This window comes from Cydia splendana, chromosome 25 (genome assembly GCF_910591565.1).
Source record: "Cydia splendana chromosome 25, ilCydSple1.2, whole genome shotgun sequence".
Lineage (NCBI taxonomy): Eukaryota > Metazoa > Arthropoda > Insecta > Lepidoptera > Tortricidae > Cydia > Cydia splendana.
The window spans coordinates 9410519-9435062 of record NC_085984.1 but is presented as its reverse complement, the minus strand read 5'-3'; the positions used below and the strand labels follow the sequence as shown (position 1 = coordinate 9435062).

The following is a 24544-nucleotide window of genomic DNA, read 5'->3' as shown; positions in this document are numbered from 1 at the left end:
CAAGATCTTTGACACTAGGTGATACTCAGAGTCTGATGATGGAGCTGGAAGGTGGTCACCGGTACCAATCAACCATGCAACTAAACCACTTCGTGTTTAGGCTCGTTTTATTCGTTTCAACAAGATCTTTGACACAAGATAGTACTCAGGGTCTGATGTTGGAGCCGGAAGGTGGTCACCGGTACCAATCAACCATGCAACTAAACCACTTCGTGTTTAGGCACGTTTTATTCATCTCAACAAGATCTTTGACACAAGGTAGTACTCAGGGTCTGATGATGGAGCGCGAAGGTGGCGACGGGTACCTGTCTATCATCATCAGACCCTGAGTAGTATCTTGTGTCAAACATCTTATTGCGACGAATCAAACGAGCCCAAACACGAAGTGGTTCAGTTACATGGTAGACTGGTACCCGTGGCCACAGTCCAGCTCCATCATCAGACCCTGAGTACTATCTTGTGTCAAAGATCTTGTTGCGACGAATCGAACGAAGCCAAACACGAAGTGGTTTAGTTGCATGGTTGATTGGTACCGGTGACCACCTTCCGGATCCATCATCAGACCCTCAGTACTACCTTGTGTCAAAGATCTTGTTGCGACAAATCAAACGAGCCCAAACACGAAGTGGTTCAGTTACATGGTAGACTGGTACCCGTGGCCACAGTCCAGCTCCATCATCAGACCCTGAGTACTAACTTGTGTCAAAGATCTTGTTGCGACGAATCGAACGAAGCCAAACACGAAGTGGTTTAGTTGCATGGTTGATTGGTACCGGTCACCACCTTCCGGCTCCAACATCAGACCCTGAGTACTATCTTAAGTCAAAGATCTTGTTGAGCCGAATCAAACGAGCCCAAACACGAAGTGGTTTAGTTGCATGGTTGATTGGTACCGGTGACCACCTTCCGGCTCCATCATCAGACCCTGAGTACTATCTTGTGTCAAAGATCTTGTTGAGATGAATAAAACGAGCCTAAATACGAAGTGGTTTAGTTGCATGGTTGATTGGTACCGGTGACCACCTTCCGGCTCCAACATCAGACCCTGAGTACTATCTTAAGTCAAAGATCTTGTTGAGCCGAATCAAACGAGCCCAACCACGAAGTGGTTTAGTTGCATGGTTGATTGGTACCGGTGACCACCTTCCGGCTCCATCATCAGACCCTGAGTACTATCTTGTGTCAAAGATCTTGTTGAGATGAATAAAACGAGCCTAAACACGAAGTGGTTTAGTTGCATGGTTGATTGGTACCGGTGACCACCTTCCGGCTCCAACATCAGACCCTGAGTACTATCTTAAGTCAAAGATCTTGTTGAGCCGAATCAAACGAGCCCAAACACGAAGTGGTTTAGTTGCATGGTTGATTGGTACCGGTGACCACCTTCCGGCTCCATCATCAGACCCTGAGTACTATCTTGTGTCAAAGATCTTATAGAAACGAATAAAACGAGCCTAAACACGAAGTGGTTTAGTGGCATGGTTGATTGGTACCGGTGACCACCTGCCGGCTCCATCATCAGACCCTGAGTACTATCTTGTGTCAAAGATCTTGTTGAGACGACTCAAACGAGCCTAAACACGAAGTGGTTTAGTTGCATGGTTGATTGGTACCGGTGACCACCTTCCGGCTCCATCATCAGACCCTGAGTATTATCTTGTGCCAAAGATCTTGTTGAGACGAATCAAACGAGCCCAAACACGAAGTGGTTTAGTTGCATGGTTGATTGGTACCGGTGACCACCTTCCGGCTCCATCATCAGACCCTGAGTACTATCTTAAGTCAAAGATCTTATTGAGACGAATAAAACGAGCCTAAACACGAAGTGGTTTAGTTGCATTGTTGATTGGTACTGGTGACCACCTTCCGGCTCCATCATCAGACCCTGAGTACTATCTTGTGTCAAAGATCTTGTTGAGATGAATAAAACGAGCCTAAACACGAAGTGGTTTAGTTGCATGGTTGATTGGTACCGGTGACCACCTTCCGGCTCCATCATCAGACCCTGAGTACTATCTTGAGTCAAATAAATACATATAGAATGTCAGGTCGTTTCAAATATTTTTAATCCTGTCCGGTAGTTTATTAAACTGTACCATTATAAATTATAATACTATAAAAACAGTGCTAGGATCAAAGTCTCTCGTTGCGGTTTACACGCACACAGTATAGCGTTTTACACGGCGCCCGCCGCACACAATGATAAAAAACCTCGTCGTCGCCGTTGAAAATGTGCGGAGCCGACCGACACACGTCCTGCCTCTACAAGCTCTGCCGCGGCACTGAGCTGGCGCAGCGCGCGTCATCGGTAATATAGAGTAGTTTTCAAAAAATTGCCAAAAAATTATAGTGGAATTTCATAAACACTAATGTATACCAACAGTATAAGCAAACGTTGCAGATTGCTTGAGTATGAAAATGACTTCGATATTAAGTAGATTTTCGTAGGAATTGACACTTGTTTCGGAGAGAAAATCGAGTTCGTTTTACTTTGATTTTCTCTTTCTCAAAGGTATGTAGGAAAAATATAGTTTGATATGCCTAAAGTACAGGGTATTAGTAATACAAAATAGCCAGGTTTAGCAGAGTAAAATTCTCAACATTTCCAAATAAGAGCTCGCCATTCAGTGCTTCACGGGGTTTTTCGGAAACGACCATCAGAAAAAAAATCATTACTAATTGAATAAGTCCTTTTTCTAATATTTACAACGATATTTATAAAGATAAGAAGACGCTTTTACTGGAACAAGTACTCATTGTTTCTAATAATGAGCGCAAAGTCCTGAATTTCGTCGACTAGTATCATCAATTTTGCATTATTTCGACTTTTCTTGTAAGAGCGCTCTTAAAGCCCCTCTTCCAGTAGGCCTAGCACATGATTGGCGCGACAGTATGTCGGATTGTGGAAGTAGTGTTTACTTGAAAAAGGCACTATTGTAAATGTATTTTCACCACACCAGCTCGGAAAGGCTTACTTTGCACTTCAAAAACTGATAGCAAAGTTGCATTTTATTCACATGTGAGGCAAAGTAATTAAATGCAATATTTGAGTTGTTTTCTTATGTTTGCTGGTAGAATTAACTTTTAAATGATTTTGGATGATAAATATTTAATAACATTCATTTGAATTTGATTTTGTTTGATATTTTGCATTTAATATTTGCTTCGGGTTGGTGTGGTGAAAAATTTCGTATTTCACTCGGGTGCAAATTTTGTTTAACCCTCGTGCTTTGAAACCCTCGCAACGATCAAGATTCCATTTTTCGAACCATTTTTCAATTTTGCAATCTTTCGTTTGCACAGGTATCAATATTAGCACGAGCGGTAAAACAACAACTTTGCCCCCTTGTAAAACAAATAACTATTAATCTTTGACACACATCACATATTAACACATTCAACACCAAGAACCCGACTGTCGGGTACACTGTTCGTAGCGACTACGCGCTACATACGACGAAACCGTGGCTACGCGCTACGAGCGTAACCCGTAGCACTTAGTGGTATTGAATGTGTTAACTCACATTTATAGACGGGTCTATCGCGACCCATCTATAAATGTGAGTTAATTAGAGATGCAACGGATAGTTGTTTGGCCGGATACCGGATATTCGGCCTGCCCATCGGCCGAATATCCGGTATCCGGCCGGCGGAACTATACCTACATTTCGGTTTTTCAGGTGCGCATTGTGCAGGTTTTGACCCGTTTCGTAGTAAACGTTCGCGAGGACTCATTTCTAGGTTCGAAATGAGTGCGCGTGTAAGTGAGTGGAATGTTTAAATTGTTTTAAAATAATAACGAGTAAGATTATGACCGTGACTGTTTCTTAAATACAATTTTGTTTACTCCGAAATCAAGCAATGTTACTATCCGGTATCCGGCCGATTAGTAGGTCACTATCCGGTATCCGGCCGGATATTAATATACTGGTCGGATAGTAACCGAATATCCGGTGCATCTCTAGAGTTAATATGTGTTCAAAACGCGAAAGTTTTATATATTACATATCCCATACCTCTTGTTTCTCTTGTTTGACGGCTTTGTCTTCAGCCGCGGTCTCGGCCGTAGGGCTCCCGGCCGGGCTCGAAGGCTCCTCTTTCTCTTCTGTAAACAAATAAATTGTTAATATCCTGTGTAAAGTCGGTTAAATTATAGTTGTGAAGGTGGGAGTGTCAGTAGGAAGGCAGCATGCGTTTATTCAACAGTGGGATTCTGTGTAAGCACATCGCATGGGTTTCATCATAGTGTATTGTAGTAAGTTATTTTAAAATCGAAATTGGAAGATTTTGTGGTTTTAATGTGTATTTTCAGATGGATGAAACCACAATATAATAGGATAGTAATAAGTAGCTTATAAGTATAGTTTGCGTTTTTTAATTCACTCAATATATTTCTCTCTCTACACCAATTGTAGGTATGGTCTAAGATCCGGTATATATGGTCGATCTTCACCAATACGCCTGACGGATGAAATATATTATATTTTAAGAAAGATAATATCATTAATATCTTCCAGAACATAAATAAATAGGGTTGCCTAAAGAAATATGGACATTGGACAAGGCTATTTTTAATGATTTTTTGAAAAAAAAAAATTACTTTCGACAAATTTCACCGATTTGTCTGACGAACGAAATAAGTTTCAATGGAAAGTATACAACTTGTACAACACGAATGAACTAGGTTGCCTATCTTTTTCCGGTCACTATTATGTGGTTGCCGTGTCGAAGGAAGACGAAAGTGATCTAGGCCTCCAGGGCTACAACTCTACATACCTTCATCTCTCTCGTCGTCGGAGAGCGGCTGCCGAGGATGCGCGAACAGGTCCGGCAGGAAGTGTCTCAGCAGTTGCTTGATGCGGCGCTTCTCCGCCTTCTGTATGCCGGTCTGACGCCGCGCGTGGTGGATCAGGAGCTCGGCGGCGTCGCGGACCACTTTGATAGCTGGTGACACAGAAACATGTTAAATGCTAGTTCAACATGAGATATATACTTGGTCAAGCAAATCTTGTCAGTAGTAAAAGGCGATAAATCTGAATATACGCGGGTTATAACATTATTTTCGAATAATTCCAAAATCGCGTGTCATCTGTGTTTTATCTGTGGAATGTGGATCGTGAATGACAGCCATCTTGTTTGTTTACATTCTGAATCGTCGCAATTTCAAGAGAAATTTCTGCTGTGACCATTAAATACCAATATATTAAATAAAATTGTGCATGAACTGAAGTGTTATTTTAAACGTCAAACTTCTATGAAATTATGACGTATAAATAACACTTGCACTGCGTATGCATCCAAATCGTTGCAGTTATATTGTTCTTACTATAGCTATAAGATGGAACGAAATAAAAATTTCACCTGTACGGTTACCATCAGTTTCTCACTGACATAAACGCCGTCGAGAACGTAATTTACTTTCTATACATCTCGCTCGCACTCGCATATTAGTGCAAACGGGATGTATAGAAAGTAAATTACGTTCTCGACGGCGTTTATGTCAGTGAGAAACTGATGGTAACCGTACTGGTGCCTCTAATACATAACTAAGTAGGTACCTCAAGTTGTGTAGAAGGCATTAAAAAAGGATTTCCGTATTTGTATTTTACATAATATATTTAATTTTTGGAGACTTCAGTAGGAAGGCAGCATGCGTGTATCACCACAGTGAATCTGTTATTGCACATCGCATGTGTTTCATCATTGTCTCATACCAGTATCTTTATTTTAGGAAAAAAAATTGTATTATTTATACGATTAAACGCTTACGCAAAATTAGCCCATTACGCCTACACTCACTTTTAGGAACCCACCATTTTTTTAAAGCTTAGGTAGAGTTAGGGCTGATTTAGACGGCGTGCGAGCTCGTATGCGATTTTAGTTACATTGAGGACTATTGGTTACATACAAATTCAGCCGACCAATCAAATACCGCAATGTATTGAAATTCGCATGCGAGTTTTTGGCACCGTCTAAATGAGCCTAAGTAGAAAATCGAATCTAACAGTGTAACCCAGGTATACCCAAGTGGGTACAATGGGCGCTAATGGGTTAGTTTTGTACAACAGATTTATACAGTTTTTTCACTCAAAATCGTATGAATACTCATGTCATGGAATTGAGTGCTAATCTCAAGGAGTTAATGATTATGAGACGTACCTTCCTGCCGATTCTTCATATGATAGTCCACCACTAGATGCGGGCCGGGTTTCCTGGCCGCATACGCGCTCTCCACCTCGTTGTAGAGCGTCTTGGAGCGCATGGCCTTGAGGTCGTTCTGCTTGAAGTTGAGTAGTGATATGAGACGTACCTTCCTGCCGGTTCTTCATATGATAGTCCACCACTAGATGCGGGCCGGGTTTCCTGGCCGCATACGCGCTCTCCACCTCGTTGTAGAGCGACTTGGAGCGCATGGCCTTGAGGTCGTTCTGCTTGAAGTTGAGTAGTGATATGAGACGTACCTTCCTGCCGGTTCTTCATATGATAGTCCACCACTAGATGCGGGCCGGGTTTCCTGGCCGCATACGCGCTCTCCACCTCGTTGTAGAGCGTCTTGGAGCGCATGGCCTTGAGGTCGTTCTGCTTGAAGTTGAGTAGTGATATGAGACGTACCTTCCTGCCGGTTCTTCATATGATAGTCCACCACTAGATGCGGGCCGGGTTTCCTGGCCGCATACGCGCTCTCCACCTCGTTGTAGAGCGTCTTGGAGCGCATGGCCTTGAGGTCGTTCTGCTTGAAGTTGAGTAGTGATATGAGACGTACCTTCCTGCCGGTTCTTCATATGATAGTCCACCACTAGATGCGGGCCGGGTTTCCTGGCCGCATACGCGCTCTCCACCTCGTTGTAGAGCGACTTGGAGCGCATGGCCTTCAGGTCGTTCTGCTTGAAGTTGATGCCCTGGTGGTCGAGCGACTTCAGGTAGTACTTTTCGTTCTGCTCGCGCCATTGCTTGTTGAAACCCTGTAGGAAAGATTTTATAGCATTAAGTAATGTTTAATCAAGGCAGAGAGAATTTGAAACAGAGTTACTGTCATGGTAAATTATGTAGCTACAGTACATTTACTGCCATCTTTTGACAGAAGATTAAAACTGTTAGAACGCCATTTGACTTTGATCATGATGGTGTTAATATTAGGTCCTTACCTATGAAATTGGCGTTTTTGTTCATAGATATAAGTCTGATCCTAGTTTTTTTTTTTACAAAAGTACATACACAATTACAATAAAACTACAGTGCACTCAATAAACAACGATTTTACATACAATTAATTGTTATTTTTTATTGTTAAGTGTTCAGAATTAAGCCTTGAAAATAGGTCTTTTCATGTGCTGTCGGTTCGAGTATTAAAATTACTTATATTTTTCTAATGGTACCAATTTTCAAGAAATGGAGATATTGAAAACATACCTTAAAGGTGTCAAAAATTACTGGAAAAATTTTGTTTGGTTTGAATTAGCCATCAAAAAAATATCCGCAAAATTAATTGTATGGAAATTCGTGTTTCGTTGAAATTCTCCGAACAAAACGCCAATTTCATAGGTAATGACCTAATATTAATATTTAACAAGTTAACACATATCAGTGGAAGAATAAGGATCAAAGTCAAATGGCGTTGGTCATTTTTTGGCTTTTTTCTCAAATAACCTCTAACCTAAATGTATTTTAAAATTATAAAAAATATATATTTGACATTCTCAAAATGAGCTCATTCATTTGATATATAACACGATATAGTTTGAAAAACTTAATTTTTTAACTTCTCATTTACCCCCCAAAAGTGGCACCCATGTTGTTTATGTTACATGTCCATCTTTGGGTCACTAATTTACATATGTGTACCAAATTTCAATTTAATTGGTCCAATAGATTCCGAGAAAATAGGCTGTGACAGGCGGACAGACAGAGACGAACGTGTGATCCCATTAGGCAGCGGTCGGCAACCTTTTAGCAGCCAAGGGCCACATAGTAGTTAACGGAGGTGACGCGGGCCGTACTTTGTTAATATTTATGACTTTATGAGACATTGTCGTTTGTCACTATTACATACAAAATAGCCAAGGCGCCTCTCGGACCGCAAGTGATAGGTTCGCGAGCCGCATGCGGCCCGCGGGCCGCAGGTTGCCGACCGCTGCCATAAGGGTTCCGGTTTTGTCCTTTTGAGGTACGGAACCCTAAAAAGTTACAAATGATTGTAGTAATTACCTTCTGCGCCTCCCTCCACTCCTCCTCCTTGGCCTTGAGCCGGCGCAGCACGACGGGCACGGCCACCACGGGGTTCTTCTTCAGCCCCGCTATTATGTCCACCGCCTGCCAACAACATCGACATTATTAATTTTCCATTTCTCATGCTCTGAAAGAGGGTCATTGTTGTTCTAAAAGGTGTGCAGAAAATGATACGTATATGCACTAGAGCATTTTAGGTTCCAAGTACGATATTTTTTTTTACGATAAGAAATTGAAATTTGGGTATAAATGGATTTGTTATACAATTTCCATTCTGATATTTGACTCCCCATTCCATAAATAACGATACTTTGCCTAAATTGTTAATTGAAAGTACCCTCAAAAATACTATAAAAATGTATACTTAGACATGTTTTTAAAAAAATGTTTGCATTTTACTCTCCTCTTATTCGAAATGAAGGGTAGAGTGTTTAACTCGGGTGAAAGGCATCATTTCAGCCTCGGATAAACTACCTCGGCAGAGATGAGTGCCTTTCATCCCTTGGTTAACAATCTACTATTACAGTACATATGGTGCTACTTTACCGCACTAGTGCGGCAATAAGCACTTTCCGTGCCTATGTCAAAAATATGTACTTTAAAACGTTGTACAATACACGTGCGAAAAGGTAATTCGAATTTCCTACTTTTCGCACTTGTATCGTAATGTACTATTTATTACATTTCATCTTTATTTTATAGATTTTACTAAACTGCCTAAGCGTGCAAATACTGCTTATAATATGCTTCCATTACAAATATAAAAGCATTACATTTAAATAACAACAATTAGAAGTAATTAAAATAAATAAAAAACTGCAAGCGCTCCAGAGTTCCTTTCCTTCCTTTTTGTTCTTTCCATGCAGATAATAGTTAAAATTAGCAAATAATTAAATCATAAAGATACAAATATGAACGACATCAAACAGAATATATAAACGCAACGAAGCTATATAAAATAAACGTATATACACATATTAATAATTTCGTCAAATCCTCGTATTGTGTATTTTTGATTATAAATCATATTTTTGTTGGAGACTCAGATGCACCCATTCGTGTATCAACCACAGTGACTCTGTTAGTGCCCCCCGCAGGCACGTATTAGAGCATTGTCATCATTGTCTCAGAGCATAATTATTAATATTTTATGACAATAGTTATTTGTACAACAAGAGATCAAAGTTTGATATTTCTTCGAGTGCTTATTTTGAGTCCCGTGCAAGCGAAATATTCTATAATAGATTCACGAGCGTAGCGAGTGAATCTAATTTAGAATCTTGAGCGTAGTAAGGGATTCAAAAGCGCACGAGATGTAAATAACTTTGATCTAGTGTAGTACACAAAATTTTTCACCCTAAGCAGTGAGAACATACCTAGAGGGACAGAGATAATAGAACCCAAGTATATCGAACTTGTATTAGACCCCGCATGTTGAAATGACATTTGACTATAAAGGTCACTTGAATGTCATTTTGTCTCACTCAGTGAGCAAAATGCGATTTTGCTCACTGAGTGAGACAAAATGACTCAGTGAGCAAAATCGCATTTTGCTCACTGTTTTTAAGAAGCAAAGTACCCTTGTTCGAGCTGCTGAGGTGAAAAAATATTTGTTGTTTTCCATCAGAGAAAACTGATCAACTTTTTCTTAACAAATGAAATAATTCACATACAAAAATAAAAATATACGCTTACTTGAAATAAAAGGTAATTAAATAAAATACCACGCAAATAACCAAACCGGGATTCGAACCCGTTGCAACTTGGTGAGAAGTAAAATCAATCACAATAATGCAAGTAAATAAAAAAAGGCTCAGATATATAAAGCTAAAGTCAGAATGAAAAGTAGTTACCAAAGATGTAAACAAGTTTACCAGTAATAAATGAAAAGTAGACCTCTCCACAAGGTGGACTGACGACCTGGTAAAGGTCGCGGGAGTCCGCTGGATGCGGGTGGCGCAAGACCGGTCATTGTGGCACTCTTTAAGGAAAGCCTATGTCCAGCAGTTGACGTCCTCTGGCTGATATGATGATGATGATGATGAAATGAAAAGTTGGCCTATGGGCGTTCGGCGAACCCCAAGTTTGAGATGTGAATTAGACGGGACCATATACAGATGTAGTGCATAATTGTTTTCCATCGTATTTTCTCGGAAACGTTCGTGTTTGTCACGCTACTTCATTCAACCTCAGTACTTTTTGTACCGAGACTGACTGAAATAGCAAATCACGTTCATACGTTTCCGTAAAAATACGAAGGAAAATAATTGGACAGTCAGCAGCAGAAGTTGCTAAGCGGGCGCAGTGTTCAAAATTACCTTGAGACGCTCTTATTCTCTTAACAATAAAGTCGCGTCAAGATCATTTTGATCACCTGGCCCGCTTAGCAACTTCTGCTGCTGACTGGACCACCGGCATCACAGGCAGGGTCACTAGGCCAGACTGGTAGTCAAAGTAAGGATGAAAACACTTTACATACACAATTAATTTAAAGCCAATAGTTTAGTTTAACTTTGAAGTTTTCTAGTTTACATCTTGGGTAACCTGTAGCCCTACCAATAATCATGCTAAGAGCTTGTCGCTCGTACCACCTTCTCGCCGTAGATGCGTCGCAGCGCCCGCTGGTGGATGGTGGCGGAGTGGCCGCCGAGGCAGTCGTCGAGCCGGTACTTGGCCGCGTCGTCCGCCGTCATTCGGGAGAGCTTCTTCTGCACGCCCTCGAGCACGCGGATGGTGGCCGCGTTGGTTTCAATTACGACGTCCAGCTGGAAAGGAAAATAGGATTAATAAAGTTTAAACATTCTGAAGCTATATTAGTTTATATTCGTAGTATTCGTTATTGCGTCTCACTCTCATTAAGCAAAATGCGAGTCATAATATACATTGGACCAAGATATTGGGACATGGAATACCACCATTAGTCACATGAAAGGGAACTAGACAAGAGTTATTGATCGTATAATAGAAATATTTAAAAAAAAAATATGCCCTCGAGTTTGACAGACTGGTAAGATTTGCCAAACATCAACTTTTGAGAATCATACTGCATAATGTATCAACCTTCCAACGCCATCTATATTGATTGATATCCAAATTCAGAGCATGAATTTGTATTAGACTTTAGATATATTATACAATGAATGATTTTTAGTTGACACAAATCGAAACTCTAATGACTGGTTACAATTTTTATGTTGGTAAACTTTTGCAACGCAAATTTAAGAAACAATCACAATAAACAAATAAACCTTACCTCAAATCTCTCATCTTCGCACCGATAGATGTACTCTTCATACTGCGTCTTGCGTGACGTCACGAACGTAGAATCCTCGCTCCACGTAGGGAAGGACACCCAAGTATCGTTCAGGACCTGAAAGTATATAATATGTAGTACTGCTGTAGTTGTGTGGAGGGGTGTATAGAGGTGGGTATGTCAGTAGGAAGCCAGCATGCGTTGGTTCAACACATAGATGGTAGGATCCTATAGATGTCCTATACGCGTGTTATCGTGAGGGACAAAACATACGCAATGCGACACTATGATTGGTCGAATTTATTTGTTGCCCACCATAATACATACTAAATTACCGGTGGGGAATAAAAAAATGTGAGACTGTGACATCCTTGTCAAACAATAATAGCGCTTTCGCTGGTACTCCTACTGAAAGATACATAAGACTATCCCGTTCGGTCATTTCCCCCCACCCCTCATGCCTGATCCAGTTATATACTATATACATTCATGGTTCAACAGTGTGTGTTCTGAGTAAGCACATCGCATGAGTTTCATCATTTTGGGATTGAGATTGAGATTGAGATATTTATTTATAAAATCATAAATAATTTTACACGTCACAAAGCTATATACATTACTTAATTATCAATTTATCACTAGATTAAATTATTAAGTAGTTACATTTGAGTTCAGTTCTTATAAATAAATAATATCATTTTTAGAGATCAGCAGTTCTCGACATAAATTCACTTATAGTGTAACAAGCTAAACCAATTAACATTTTCTTAAGTTTACTAACAAATATTGCCTCACTAGCTGAGTTAATGACCTCTTTCGGAAGTGTGTTATACATTTTTACACCCATGACACCGAGTGACTTCCGAGCCTTGGCCAGTCGGCAGCGCGGGACCAGCAGGAGGTGCTCGCCGCGCGTGTTACGGCCGTGGTTCTGCCCACGAGTTGTATATAGCCCCAGATTAGACCTTACATATTTGCAGGCTGTTAGTATGTAAACACATGGTAGCGTAAGTATTTTGTGTTCTAAAAATAATGACTTAGCTGAATAATCATAGGGTTTCTTTGAAATAATCCTTAGGGCACGTTTTTGTAATCTAAATAGTCTATTAAATTCAGCTGCAGTAGCCCATAGTTCTACACCTTGAGTTAAAATTGAGTGGAAGTACCCATAGTATGCTATTCTGAGGTTTTGAGGCGTTAGGGATGGCGCGAGTCTGCCAAGGGCGAAGCACGCTGACGCTAGCCTGTCAGAGACCACATCTATATGGGGGGTCCAGGTTAGCCCCGAGTCTATAGTAAAACCCAGATATTTTGCTTGCTCAACCTGGGGGAGTTTTACATTGTTAACGACTATATCTAGTGGACATATACCAGTTTTACGAAGTTGAAAATGCATAATATTTGTTTTTTCTATATTAAGAAGCATGCCGTTAGAAGAGAACCACTTGGCAATGTTATTAATTACTTTATTAGTTTTAATTTTTAGGTTGTCAAAATTATCTGCATTAACTATTATGCAAGTGTCATCTGCGAACATAATATATTCAGGCTCAGGGCACGCCGTCATTATATCGTTAACTAGTATCAAAAAAAGGTTATTGCCCATCATCGATCCTTGCGGTACCGCACAAGCCCCTACGGGTTCGAGGTTTGACTTCACGCCAAGAACAATGAAACAAAAGAAATCCTAAATTTGTTTATATGTCAATACAATACTATTTGGGGCATTATCTATGAAAAGGGACCTTATTGTCGATGGCGCTCACGCCGCACAGCGTCGCGCGGCATTGTATTTATATCGGAGCATCGTTAATAATGGCGTAAGCGCCATCGACAATAAGGTCTCTTTTCATAGATAACGTCACATTTATTGCCCACCTCACCTAGCTAAGTTCATCTAAATATAGGCATTTAAATGTGTAGGTAGAAGTACAATCCTATATCTATAATTAGGCCAAGCTTCAATTAACTTTATTTTGAGTTCGGAGCGTGGGCGGATCTAAATCGGCTATGTATAAATATTTCGCAACTCAAAATTGCGTGTTACATAAAATAGTCGCGGCGCTCAAAAAGTTTACCATTTCATAAGTAAATTATCATAGTGTGATTATTTATCAAAAGGAATTAACTATTTTACAAACAAATTATTGCAGTGGCAACATTGTCTTACTTTTTTTGGTCTTGAATTACGTTTTGCAGTATAGTACTAGTAAGGCATAATGTGCATTACAATGTACACACTGTATCAATCTAATTAGAACCTTTCAAAAACTACATAAAGTAGGATTTCTTTTGTTTCATTGTTTTCTGAAACAAACGAAAGTCACCCTAATATATTATACAACAATGTTCAAATTAAAAATAGGGAAACTTTTTCTCTGTTTTTAAGTTACATAAAAAGCCATTCCTATAATTGTAACACTCCAACTAGTCAAATCAGCTTCATTTTTAGAAGTGTCAAAACGATTTGCTAATATAGAATTAATATGAAAACTCTCCTACTTTTTATATTTCAATCAGATTTATTAAATAAAAATGTGGTAAAAAATAACTGCTATCTGTAGTGTGTAGTATGTCCCCCTCTCACTGTTCGTTACGTTACTATATAAGCATGTACCCAATTTAATTAGGCAGTCTTATAATAAACCTCGTACCAACAATAATTTGTGTTTCGCTTACACATCTCCCACAACACATATCTATGTTTTTCTAATAATAATCTGGTGTTTTATTTCGTGCATGGTGTGTAATAATACTAATAATTCATTTTAAGTAGAGGAAAGTACCCAATTGCGTCAAGCTTCAACGAACTTTATTTTATTTCTGATCGGAGCGTAGGCGGGTATAAATCGGTTGTTTATTTATAAAGGTGTCGTAACCAAGTTTGTAAACGCCTCCACCGGAGGGGTGAAGGTCGCTGTTCATCGATTGATCCGTTGTGTAAGGTTTTGGAACTTCTGTAGATTGATTAGGAGTGTTATTATTGCAGTGAAATTTTGGAAACTTGATCGTTATTCGTAACCATTTGTAACCGTCAAATTTATAAATATGAAACGAGGACAAATATACGTTTACACTTTGGCAGTAAGGTGCCTTTGTGATAATGCAAAAAATGTAAACATATCTTTGAAGCCGACTGTACTACTATCAAATTCCACAGACTTCACAGTATTATCAAAATATAACTTTAGAAAATTTACAAATTGAATAAGTACTTGTTTTAGTAGGATCTAGTACAACCAAAATAACAGGTATACAATTTTAATGAAATGAGTACATAGGTAGCTGTATATGACGATACGCACCGTTATCACGTACGAGGTCTTCACACCCCAAAAACTTAGACATCGGTTACACGCTAATTCTGGCGTCAGTTCAGTCCATCAGTCTGGTCAGACTGACGGGAGAATTATCGTGTAACACGCGGACTGATTGACTGATGGTCTCGACTGATGAAAATTATTTTTTTTAGATAATATTCGTCAGTCCATTTTGAATGACAGATAACTGATAGGAGGCTGATCGTGTAACCTGTTTGTGTCATTCTCGCGTCAGTCACCATATTAGACAAGACGCAACCATATTAGTCATTTATGACTGTGTTGCGTTCTGTGTCCAAACGGCGACTGTGTGGTAATTTTATCAGTCTGTTGTCAGTCTGGACTGATCGTGTAACCGTGTCTATTTTGCATCATTCTGGCATCAGTCAAAACTCGAATGGACTGATGGACTGAACTGACGCCAGAATTAGCGTGTAACCGATGTCTTAGGGTTGCGTCACATTGAGCGGTGCGTTACGCATGCGTCGTCAGCATGACAGTTATATTTATGTGTGTCAACTTTCGTGAAGGTGTCACACCGTTATTTACAATACAAACAGTTGTAATCTTATTTTTACTACCTCATGTGCGTAATTTCACTTTGGCATGTGTTATTAGCAAAAATACGGTCGAATTGATAATGATAACCTCCTCCTTTTTTGAAGTCGGTTAAAAAATAAATATTTTGAGAAGGTTTTTGAATAAAATAAAAATAAAACAGCTAGGAATTTCGGTACGATTAGAAAGGGAGATTTTTTAAATAGTGTTAGCTAAAAATAAAGATTTTATCCAATAAATTGCCTCAAAATAATGGAAATGGCTAATTTGGACCGTGTCATCATTTATTTGTATACCGTCGTTGAATTAGTTAGGTTGTTCAATGTCACACTGGACAGAATGTGTGTACGTGTAATATAGGTATGTTTTGTGCAAGGAGTTTATAATAGATGTATTAATAATGTAGTTACCTCCTTGCAGAGCGGCGTGCGGCCGGAGCAGCGGCGCGCGGCCGCCTCGCGCGGCAGCGCGCAGTACGACGTGCCCAGCCGCTTGCACGTCGACAGGTCTAAGGGGGAACACGTGCACTTTAACTGACTTGTTCAACTAATAAAAAAATCTTCATAAATTATATACAGAGTTTCCTTTGGCCGCCTCCTGTCCCCATTATCAGATCAGCTCGATAGTACCATAATATTGCATTGTTACCAGACTTATGTAAACATGTATGTATGCCAGTTTCAGCTTCATCGGAAGTGGGTACAATTTAACTTGCAAAATTTAATTACAGACAGACACACAGGCAGAAAATGGTTTTCCTAAATAAAAGCTTTTATACAAAACTACATACTAGTAACTTGTTTAAGGTATAGGAAAAGTTGAGATGTTTTGAATTTCTAAAAAAACAACACAAAAATAGTTTATTTTTGGAAATATAAATTTTCGTTCTTATAAAAATATTTTTTGTAAGATATTCTTGATTAGTTGGAGATTATTGGTTGGTTTAGTTTGGTTTCCGCTTTGTAGCTTACGGACCTTACGGACAACCACCGAGCAAGTCTCCAGCCAGTGGATTTGTTAAACTTGACAACTGAAGATAGTTTAACACATTCAGTGCCGAAAACCCGACTATTGGGTATTTTATGATTTCGTTCCCAGGCCGGACGACCCGATAGTTGGTATCGTGGTACTACAGCTTTATATGACGAAATTGTTGTGGCCTGGCGCGGAAGTCTTGTTTGGCTGGGTGGCAATGAATGTGTAAAATATATCGTACCGATATCAAGTGCAGCGTCGCCCTGCGGCCTATCGTGGCGCAGCTGCGCGCCGAGCGGGCCAATCGGCTCGTAGCGCACGGACGCCTTGTTGTCCAGTGAGCGCTCGCGGTCCAACCGCTCCCGCTCACGCTCGCGCTCGAAGCCCAACAGGCTGTTGCTTGACATGCCATAGCTGTTGTTATAGCCTGCGAATTAATGGATGAGATTAATAAAGTTGAATCGTTTACAAAAAACCGGCAAGTGGGAGTCAGACACGCACGAAGGGTTCTGTACCATTGCGCAAAAAACGGCAAAAAATCACGTTTGTTGTATGGGAACCCCACTTAAATATTTATTATATTTTGTTTTTAGTTTTTGTTGTTATAGCGGCAACAAAAATATATCTGTGAAAATTTCAACTGTCTAGCTATCACGGTTCGTGAGATACAGCCTGGTTCCAGACAGACAGACAGCGGAGACTTAGTAATAGGGTCCCGTTTTTACCCTTTGGGTATGGAACCCTAAACGGAACGAACGGAATAGTTTTGTTTTACGAACAGGCAAAATCTTTTAACTCGTGATCATATTGATACCCGAGCAAGAGAAAGATTCCAAAATTGAACCAAGAGCGTCGCGAGTCGTTTAAAAATGGTAATTTGAGCGTTGCTAGGGTTAGACAAACTTTGCTAACGAGTGAACACAATTTTCCACCACACTAGGCAAAATACTAACTTTAACAACATCACAAATGAAATCCAAATGAACGCTGTTCAATGTTTATCATTCAAAATCATTACTAAAAAGTCAAATATCTGGGAGACCGAGCTTTGCTCGGAAAACATATATAGACTCAAAAATGCGCATTTTGACCTAGATATCGATTCTTCGCCCCTGAACCTCCATATAGCAAATTTCATCGAAATCGTTAGAGCCGTTTCAGAGAACCCCGAAATATGTAAATATATATACAATAATTGCTGGTTTAAAGATATAAGATTACACCAGCCAACTTGAGCAAATAACTTTGCCACTTTTGTGAATAAAATACAACTTTATCAACAGTTTTTGAATAATAAAGAAAGGCTTGGCGATCTGGTGTCTTCAAATTTAAAACTAGCCCAGCGGATTGGATATGATATACTAACCGGAGGTAGGCTGAGTGGGGGTGGAGGGGGGCGATACGGGCCCCACGAAGTCCTGCAGCCACTTGTGCAATTCTGGGTGACGGCACAAGAACGGTGACGTCACGGATACGAGCTCCGAGGACGAGATGATCTCGTTGGTGAAGAGTAGCAGGCATCTGAGGGATAAAAGGTCGGTTAAAAAGAGAAATATCTGGGAGACCGAGCTTAACTCGGAAAACATATAAAAAATCAAAAATGCGCGTTTTCCCAGAGATAAGACCTAGCTAGATCGATTTATCGCCCCCGAAAACCTCCATGTAGCAAATTTCAACGAAATCATTAGAGCCGTTTCCGAGATCCCCGAAATATATTTATATAAATAAATAAACAAGAATTGCTCGTTTAAAAAGGTATTAGATATTACAACAGGGTAAAAAACAATTTGCACAGTTCTGAATCCGTCGTCTAAAATAAGATTTTTTTTACCCTATTGCAAACATTGTTCAAATTAAGTTTGATTTGAAAAATGTCAGTGATTTTCCTTATTATTTAGGAATGATGAAGTTGTTTTAAATATTTGGTCTTCAATGTTATGCTGAGATCTTATTGAATTATTAGATTTAATTTTATAAGATTAAAAAACTATTTCGCAGACGTGACATTTTTCTGTAGTGGCGTTCTAGGAAAATTATAAAATTAGGAATGTTTTGCTAATGAGACTAAACTTGCTAAACTCTCGTAGATTGGCCAATCTAGTACCCAATTTGTCTGGTTTTGTACTAGGATGAAAATTGGATTGGGTCGATTGGTCAATTGAATTGGCATTTCTGTAAAAAACAGCTTAGGTCTAGCGAATAGATCCACCATTTTAGTTTTTTTTTTGCGAATAAGGAGCGACAACCTTAAGCCTTTTGGGACACTTACCTAAGGAAGTTGTCGTAAAACTCCTGTGACCTGAGCGCCCGACGAGCTCTGTCAAAGAAGTTGTATTCCTGCTGGGTGCCGTACTTGGCGGCCTCGGCGTAAGACACGTTGCGCACCATGCCGCCGGTCAGAGACGACAGACGGGACTTCTTCTGAGGCCTACAGCTGTGTGAGAGGTTAGACACTTACCTAAGGAAGTTGTCATAGACCTCCTGTGACCTGAGCGCCCGACGAGCTCTGTCAAAGAAGTTGTATTCCTGCTGGGTGCCGTACTTGGCGGCCTCGGCGTAAGACACGTCGCGCACCATGCCGCCGGTCAGAGACGACAGACGGGACTTCTGAGGCCTACAGCTGTGTGAGAGTTTAGACACTTACCTAAGGAAGTTGTCATAGACCTCCTGTGACCTGAGCGCCCGACGAGCTCTGTCAAAGAAGTTGTATTCCTGCTGGGTGCCATACTTGGCCGCCTCGGCGTACGACACGTCACGCACCACGCCGCCGGTCAGAGACGAAAGACGGGACTTCTTCTGAGGCCTACAGCTATGTGAGAGGTTAGACACTTACCTAAGGAAGTTGTCATAGACCTCCTGTGACCTGAGCGCCCGACGAGCTCTGTCAAAGAAGTTGTATTCCTGCTGGGTGCCGTACTTGGCGGCCTCGGCGTAAGACACGTCGCGCACCATGCCGCCGGTCAGAGACGACAGACGGGACTTCTGAGGCCTACAGCTGTGTGAGAGTTTAGACACTTACCTAAGGAAGTTGTCATAGACCTCCTGTGACCTGAGCGCCCGACGAGCTCTGTCAAAGAAGTTGTATTCCTGCTGGGTGCCATACTTGGCCGCCTCGGCGTACGACACGTCACGCACCACGCCGCCGGTCAGAGACGAAAGACGGGACTTCTTCTGAGGCCTACAGCTATGTGAGAGGTTAGACACTTACCTAAGGAAGTTGTCATAGACCTCCTGTGACCTGAGCGCCCGACGAGCTCTGTCAAAGAAGTTGTATTCCTGCTGGGTGCCGTACTTGGCGGCCTCGGCGTAAGACACGTCGCGCACCATGCCGCCGGTCAGAGACGACAGACGGGACTTCTGAGGCCTACAGCTGTGTGAGAGTTTAGACACTTACCTAAGGAAGTTGTCATAGACCTCCTGTGACCTGAGCGCCCGACGAGCTCTGTCAAAGAAGTTGTATTCCTGCTGGGTGCCATACTTGGCCGCCTCGGCGTACGACACGTCACGCACCACGCCGCCGGTCAGAGACGAAAGACGGGACTTCTTCTGAGGCCTACAGCTGTGTGAGAGGTTAGACCATGAAGTTATAAGATGGAGTGAACTGTCACTTTTTTTGCCATACTAAATTTAACCTTATCACCGAGGCAGAAAGACGTTCTTACCAGACTAGAGAAAACGGTCCACTTGAGATAGCAAAGGTGGGTCGCGGTGTCTCACTCGCACATGTTGCCAATGTTAAAAATATACCATTGTGGTAGTATTTATATCAATATACTACTGAAGTTAAATACCTTCTTATATTATTTAAGTGCTATATTTAGAGTAAGGTTCTGATATCTTTTAAGAAATTTGTAAATAATTATGATGTCAATATTATTAACTGATTTAACCAAGCATGTGCACAACAAAAAAAACATTAATTTTGATATGGTAGACATTGTAGTAACTTTAAATATTAATTGGTATCCCTAACGTGTGATGACATGGTATCAAAACACGTGAATGAAAAAATTCTTAAAAATGGTAAATACATGTTGCGTTGGTTGTAGGGGTGAAAGAATTTCTAATTGTGGAATATTGTTTCACAAGGAAGCCACAATTATTACATTTTGCGATAAAAATACAAGTCAACATTGTCAAACTCATTAGGGTGACCATGATGTCGGCAGGATGAGAATCAGTGTTACACAATTCTTATTACGTACTTAAAAGTAACTTTATATGAATAGGTATGTATTTATTTCGGCATGTTTAAATTGGTGAGATGAGAGCCAATACAGAATAAATAATTGCCAAAATTGAAATCCAAAGTCCTTAAACATTACAGACACATTTATACATTGTTTTAATAATAAAAAAACACATTGATAATAAAAGAAAAATAGAACTTTATGGTAATTTACTGACTTTTGGGACGATACCAGAAACGTTACTGGGAATTTACCCTCTTTGGAAAATTTACTGGGAACGGCACATCACTAGTTTCTTTACATTTCACGATTCTTCTCTTTTCGCACAGATGGCCTACCGCCGTGAACACCGAGGTTCGCAAATTGCGGGCATCTTTCTCTTTTACTCCTATAAAGGAGTAATTACAGAGACAGAGAAAGATGCTCGTCAAACGATGCAAACTTCGGTGTCTATGCTCCAGTAACAAGCGTCCTAGTTAAAAACTATAGCAAACGGGCATAGCGGTCCCACGCGAACCTGTGGCAGTGGCGGATTTGCCCTAAGGCCGAGTAGGCCCGGGCCTAGGGCGGCCAGATAGGACGGCCATAAGCGGCAGTCTATATGATGGGTGCTGAGAAAGGGGCGGCTAGTGCTTGCTATGAAGGGCCTGGGACCTAACGCGGCAAAAACTGTAAAAAGCTCTCAGGACAGTGGGGGTATCGTGAGAGCCTACCCCGAGCCGCTTTCGACGTGTTGCCTCTTTGTAGCACTTTCGTACGTAAGTTTGACAGAGGGGCGACACGTCGAACGCGGTTCGCGGTAGACCCTCTGGTTCTGTCAGCATATCTGTCTCTCTATCTCTCTCACTCATACCTGTATTCTTGACAGACGTTACGGCGGACCACCTTCCTGAGGATCGACCATGTTCGTGGTCCAGCATCTACGCCTATTAATATAGTCAGACCGTAAAAAGTCTGCAGCGATTTTGATAGCCCCCGTAGTGCAAGTGTCATTTTAAACGTCAAACTTCTATGAAATTATGACGTATACATAACACTTACACTGCATGGGCTATCAAATCCGCTGCAGACTTTGTTTGGTGCGACTCTAACAGTTTTTAGAACAACTAAATTAAGTACCTAAGGTTGTGTGAAGCGTTGTACAGAAGAGAAAAAAAAACTATATCCATCCCTTTTTAGAGGCCATAATACTAGTACAGCGAAAAGACAGTATGATTCTTTATAACTATGCATGAATAAGAAAAGATCCTGGCCAAACTACTATCCTAATATCCCACATACATATGACTTATGGTCACCCTAATTAGAAAGAGATGCAACGGCCCACCTTGACTTCTCATGTGGACACACTTTTTGGCTAATGTACACTATCCGGTTTACTCTCTAGGTCCGTGGGTTAGACACTTACCTAAGGAAGTTGTCATAGACCTCCTGTGACCTGAGCGCCCGACGAGCTCTGTCAAAGAAGTTGTATTCCTGCTGGGTGCCGTACTTGGCGGCCTCGGCGTAAGACACGTCGCGCACCATGCCGCCGGTCAGAGACGACAGACGGGACTTCTGAGGCCTACAGCTGTGTGAGAGGTTAGACACTTACCTAAGGAAGTTGTCATAGACCTCCTGTGACCTGAGCGCCCGACGAGCTCTGTCAAAGAAGTTGTATTCCTGCTGGGTGCCGTACTTGGCGGCCTCGGCGTAAGATACGTCGCGCACCATGCCGCCGGTCAGAGACGATAGACGGGACTTCTTGGGCGGCGGGAGGCCTACAGCTGTATGAGAAAAGACTATTATTATATATTAATAGCTGTGGAAATGTAATGGATGATTGTGGTATTGGAAGATGGTCAGAACATAAAAATGCAGCCATTAGTTATATCATGGTGGTCAAACGGTAATTTGTTTCATCATATTAATTACGACTCATAAGGTTCAGTTTTTGAAAGAGTTATAACTATTTTTTGACGTAATTGTTTTTGATTTTATACTCGAATGAAGAAAAAACTCGTCTTAAGAAATTGTAACATTAAAAATAGAAGTCTATTTCTTCGAAAACAACCGAACTTTCAAGGGCAAACCTGCGTCCAAGAATAAAATCTACAAACTTATTATTTATTTTGTCATATTTAGGGTTCCGTACCCAAAGGGTAAAAACGGGACCCTATTACTAAGACTCCACTGTCCGTCTGTCTGTCTGTCTGTCACCAGGCTGTATCTCATGAACCGTGATAGCTAGACAGTTAAAAATTTCACAGATGATGTATTTCTGTTGCTGCTATAACAACAAATGCTAAAAAGTGCAGAACCCTCGGTGGGCGACTCCGACTCGCACTTGTACGGTTTTTTTATACACTTTAATTTAAATATTATAAGAAGAGTGTTTGCCAATGTTTTCTCAAGACTACATTATATTATTATTTGGAAAATCTGGTTTAATAGTACATTATTGTCGAGGCTCGGAAGCAGCTACTTGCAGGCTGAGGATTCGTTTTAAACGGACGACCTTGGGAGTCCGTTTAATTGAATCCGAAGCCAGCAAGTACCCTTCCAGCCGAGTCATATATAGTGCTTTTCTCAAAAATGGTGCAAGAAATATAAATATCATAGAAATATTTTACAAAAGCAACGTTCTTACGTATATATTTTCACGGAAAAAAGTAGAAACAATGAAAAAATTAGCTTTGCCGCCTTTTTATTTTTTTAATAAAAAAATAGAAGTGTATTTTTCTGCCGAAAATACGCCAACCTATTTGAGACAGCTAAATAGTCGCGGTACTAATCATCTGTTTGGCTGTTTAATGGGCCTGTGCCTTCATTTGATATGGCCATTTCAACTTTTAAAAAGTTTGGAACTCGACAAATAATGGAATTTGTATGCAACATTGCAGTCCCAAAATCGAGACTGCAATGTTTTTAACTTTTTAATTTTTGACTGACCATAAACTACGCGCTTCGCGACCTATTTTTTAAACGGCAAAGTCGACTTTGCCGTCCATTTTTGAGAAAAATATAATAAATGTACTTACGCATCTGAGTAGAGGAGGTGAAGCTGGGTGATCGCTTCAGGTGCTGCGGCGGCGGAGCGCTGCTCGACACAGCGCTCGTGTGTTTCGGCACCTGCTGACATGTATCACGTCAGTAAACGAGTAAGTACGGTCGAAAGTATTCATTTATGACCCATTTCGTAGTCACAGTGACAATCAATATGAAAGTCGCTAGAGACCTCATACTGTTGTCAATTTGTCACTGTGACAAGGTACAAAATGGGTCATAAATTAAAACCATCCGACTGTACAGGTGTCACGTAGCGAGTCAGAATCATAATATTGCAGGCAGCGACGCGCAGTTTGAAAAAAAATCCTACATACAGATATTTTCTTTTGCTGTAAAATGTAACATTAATCTGTACATTTTATATTTTTGTGATATACGAGTATATAAAGTACATGTTAGAGAGGAAAGCATACCTATCGCGTCGAATGATGATACCTATGTCAGTTCATTTTTATATGGAGTAATAATTTAAATACGGTAACAACATATTACTTCAATATTTTTTTTTTAATTAAGCCTGAGCAAAAGAGATCTGAAAGAACTGTCGCGAGGTATAGAAATGCTTATAGTGTAGATAACATTATTTGCGGTATTTGACACATTATGACTGACGTATATAGAGATGTAACTAACGCAAATCGATTGTCACAGCAAGCGATTACGATTGGACGGCACGTAGACTGAGGTATCGAATTGTGACGTATAATGAATTTTTATTTGAGATTTAAATAAAGCTAGAATTATATGGTTTTCCCGCAAGCTACCGGTCGGTCGGTGTATTTAATACACCGACCGAGTAGGTCGCACCCATTGTCAAAATTGAAACTAACTGGGGATCTATTTTAAAGTTTATTTATGTTATTTCTGTGTCAAATTTGTTGTCTGTTAAGTGACGATAAATATATCCATATTTACAGTTAATTATCCACCTTTTCCTTATTTTTATTAAAAGAAAAATGAAAAAATCATATCGA

General features: G+C 40.4%; 1 protein-coding gene across 1 annotated transcript in view; it reads right to left on the bottom strand.

Annotated features, from left to right (window-relative positions):
* The window catches only part of LOC134802855 (paired amphipathic helix protein Sin3b), a 76200-nt gene that overhangs the window by 12878 nt on the left and 38778 nt on the right, over positions 1-24544 (bottom strand). Inside the window, exons 13-23 of the mRNA XM_063775591.1 lie at positions 23543-23636; positions 22117-22288; positions 17699-17853; positions 16574-16759; positions 15768-15865; positions 11480-11596; positions 10815-10991; positions 8206-8310; positions 6764-6962; positions 4777-4944; positions 4017-4105 (exon numbers count right to left, since the gene is read on the bottom strand). Of these exons, the coding sequence (XP_063631661.1) occupies positions 4017-4105; positions 4777-4944; positions 6764-6962; positions 8206-8310; positions 10815-10991; positions 11480-11596; positions 15768-15865; positions 16574-16759; positions 17699-17853; positions 22117-22288; positions 23543-23636 (1560 nt within the window). The remainder of the gene's footprint in view (positions 1-4016; positions 4106-4776; positions 4945-6763; positions 6963-8205; positions 8311-10814; positions 10992-11479; positions 11597-15767; positions 15866-16573; positions 16760-17698; positions 17854-22116; positions 22289-23542; positions 23637-24544) is intronic.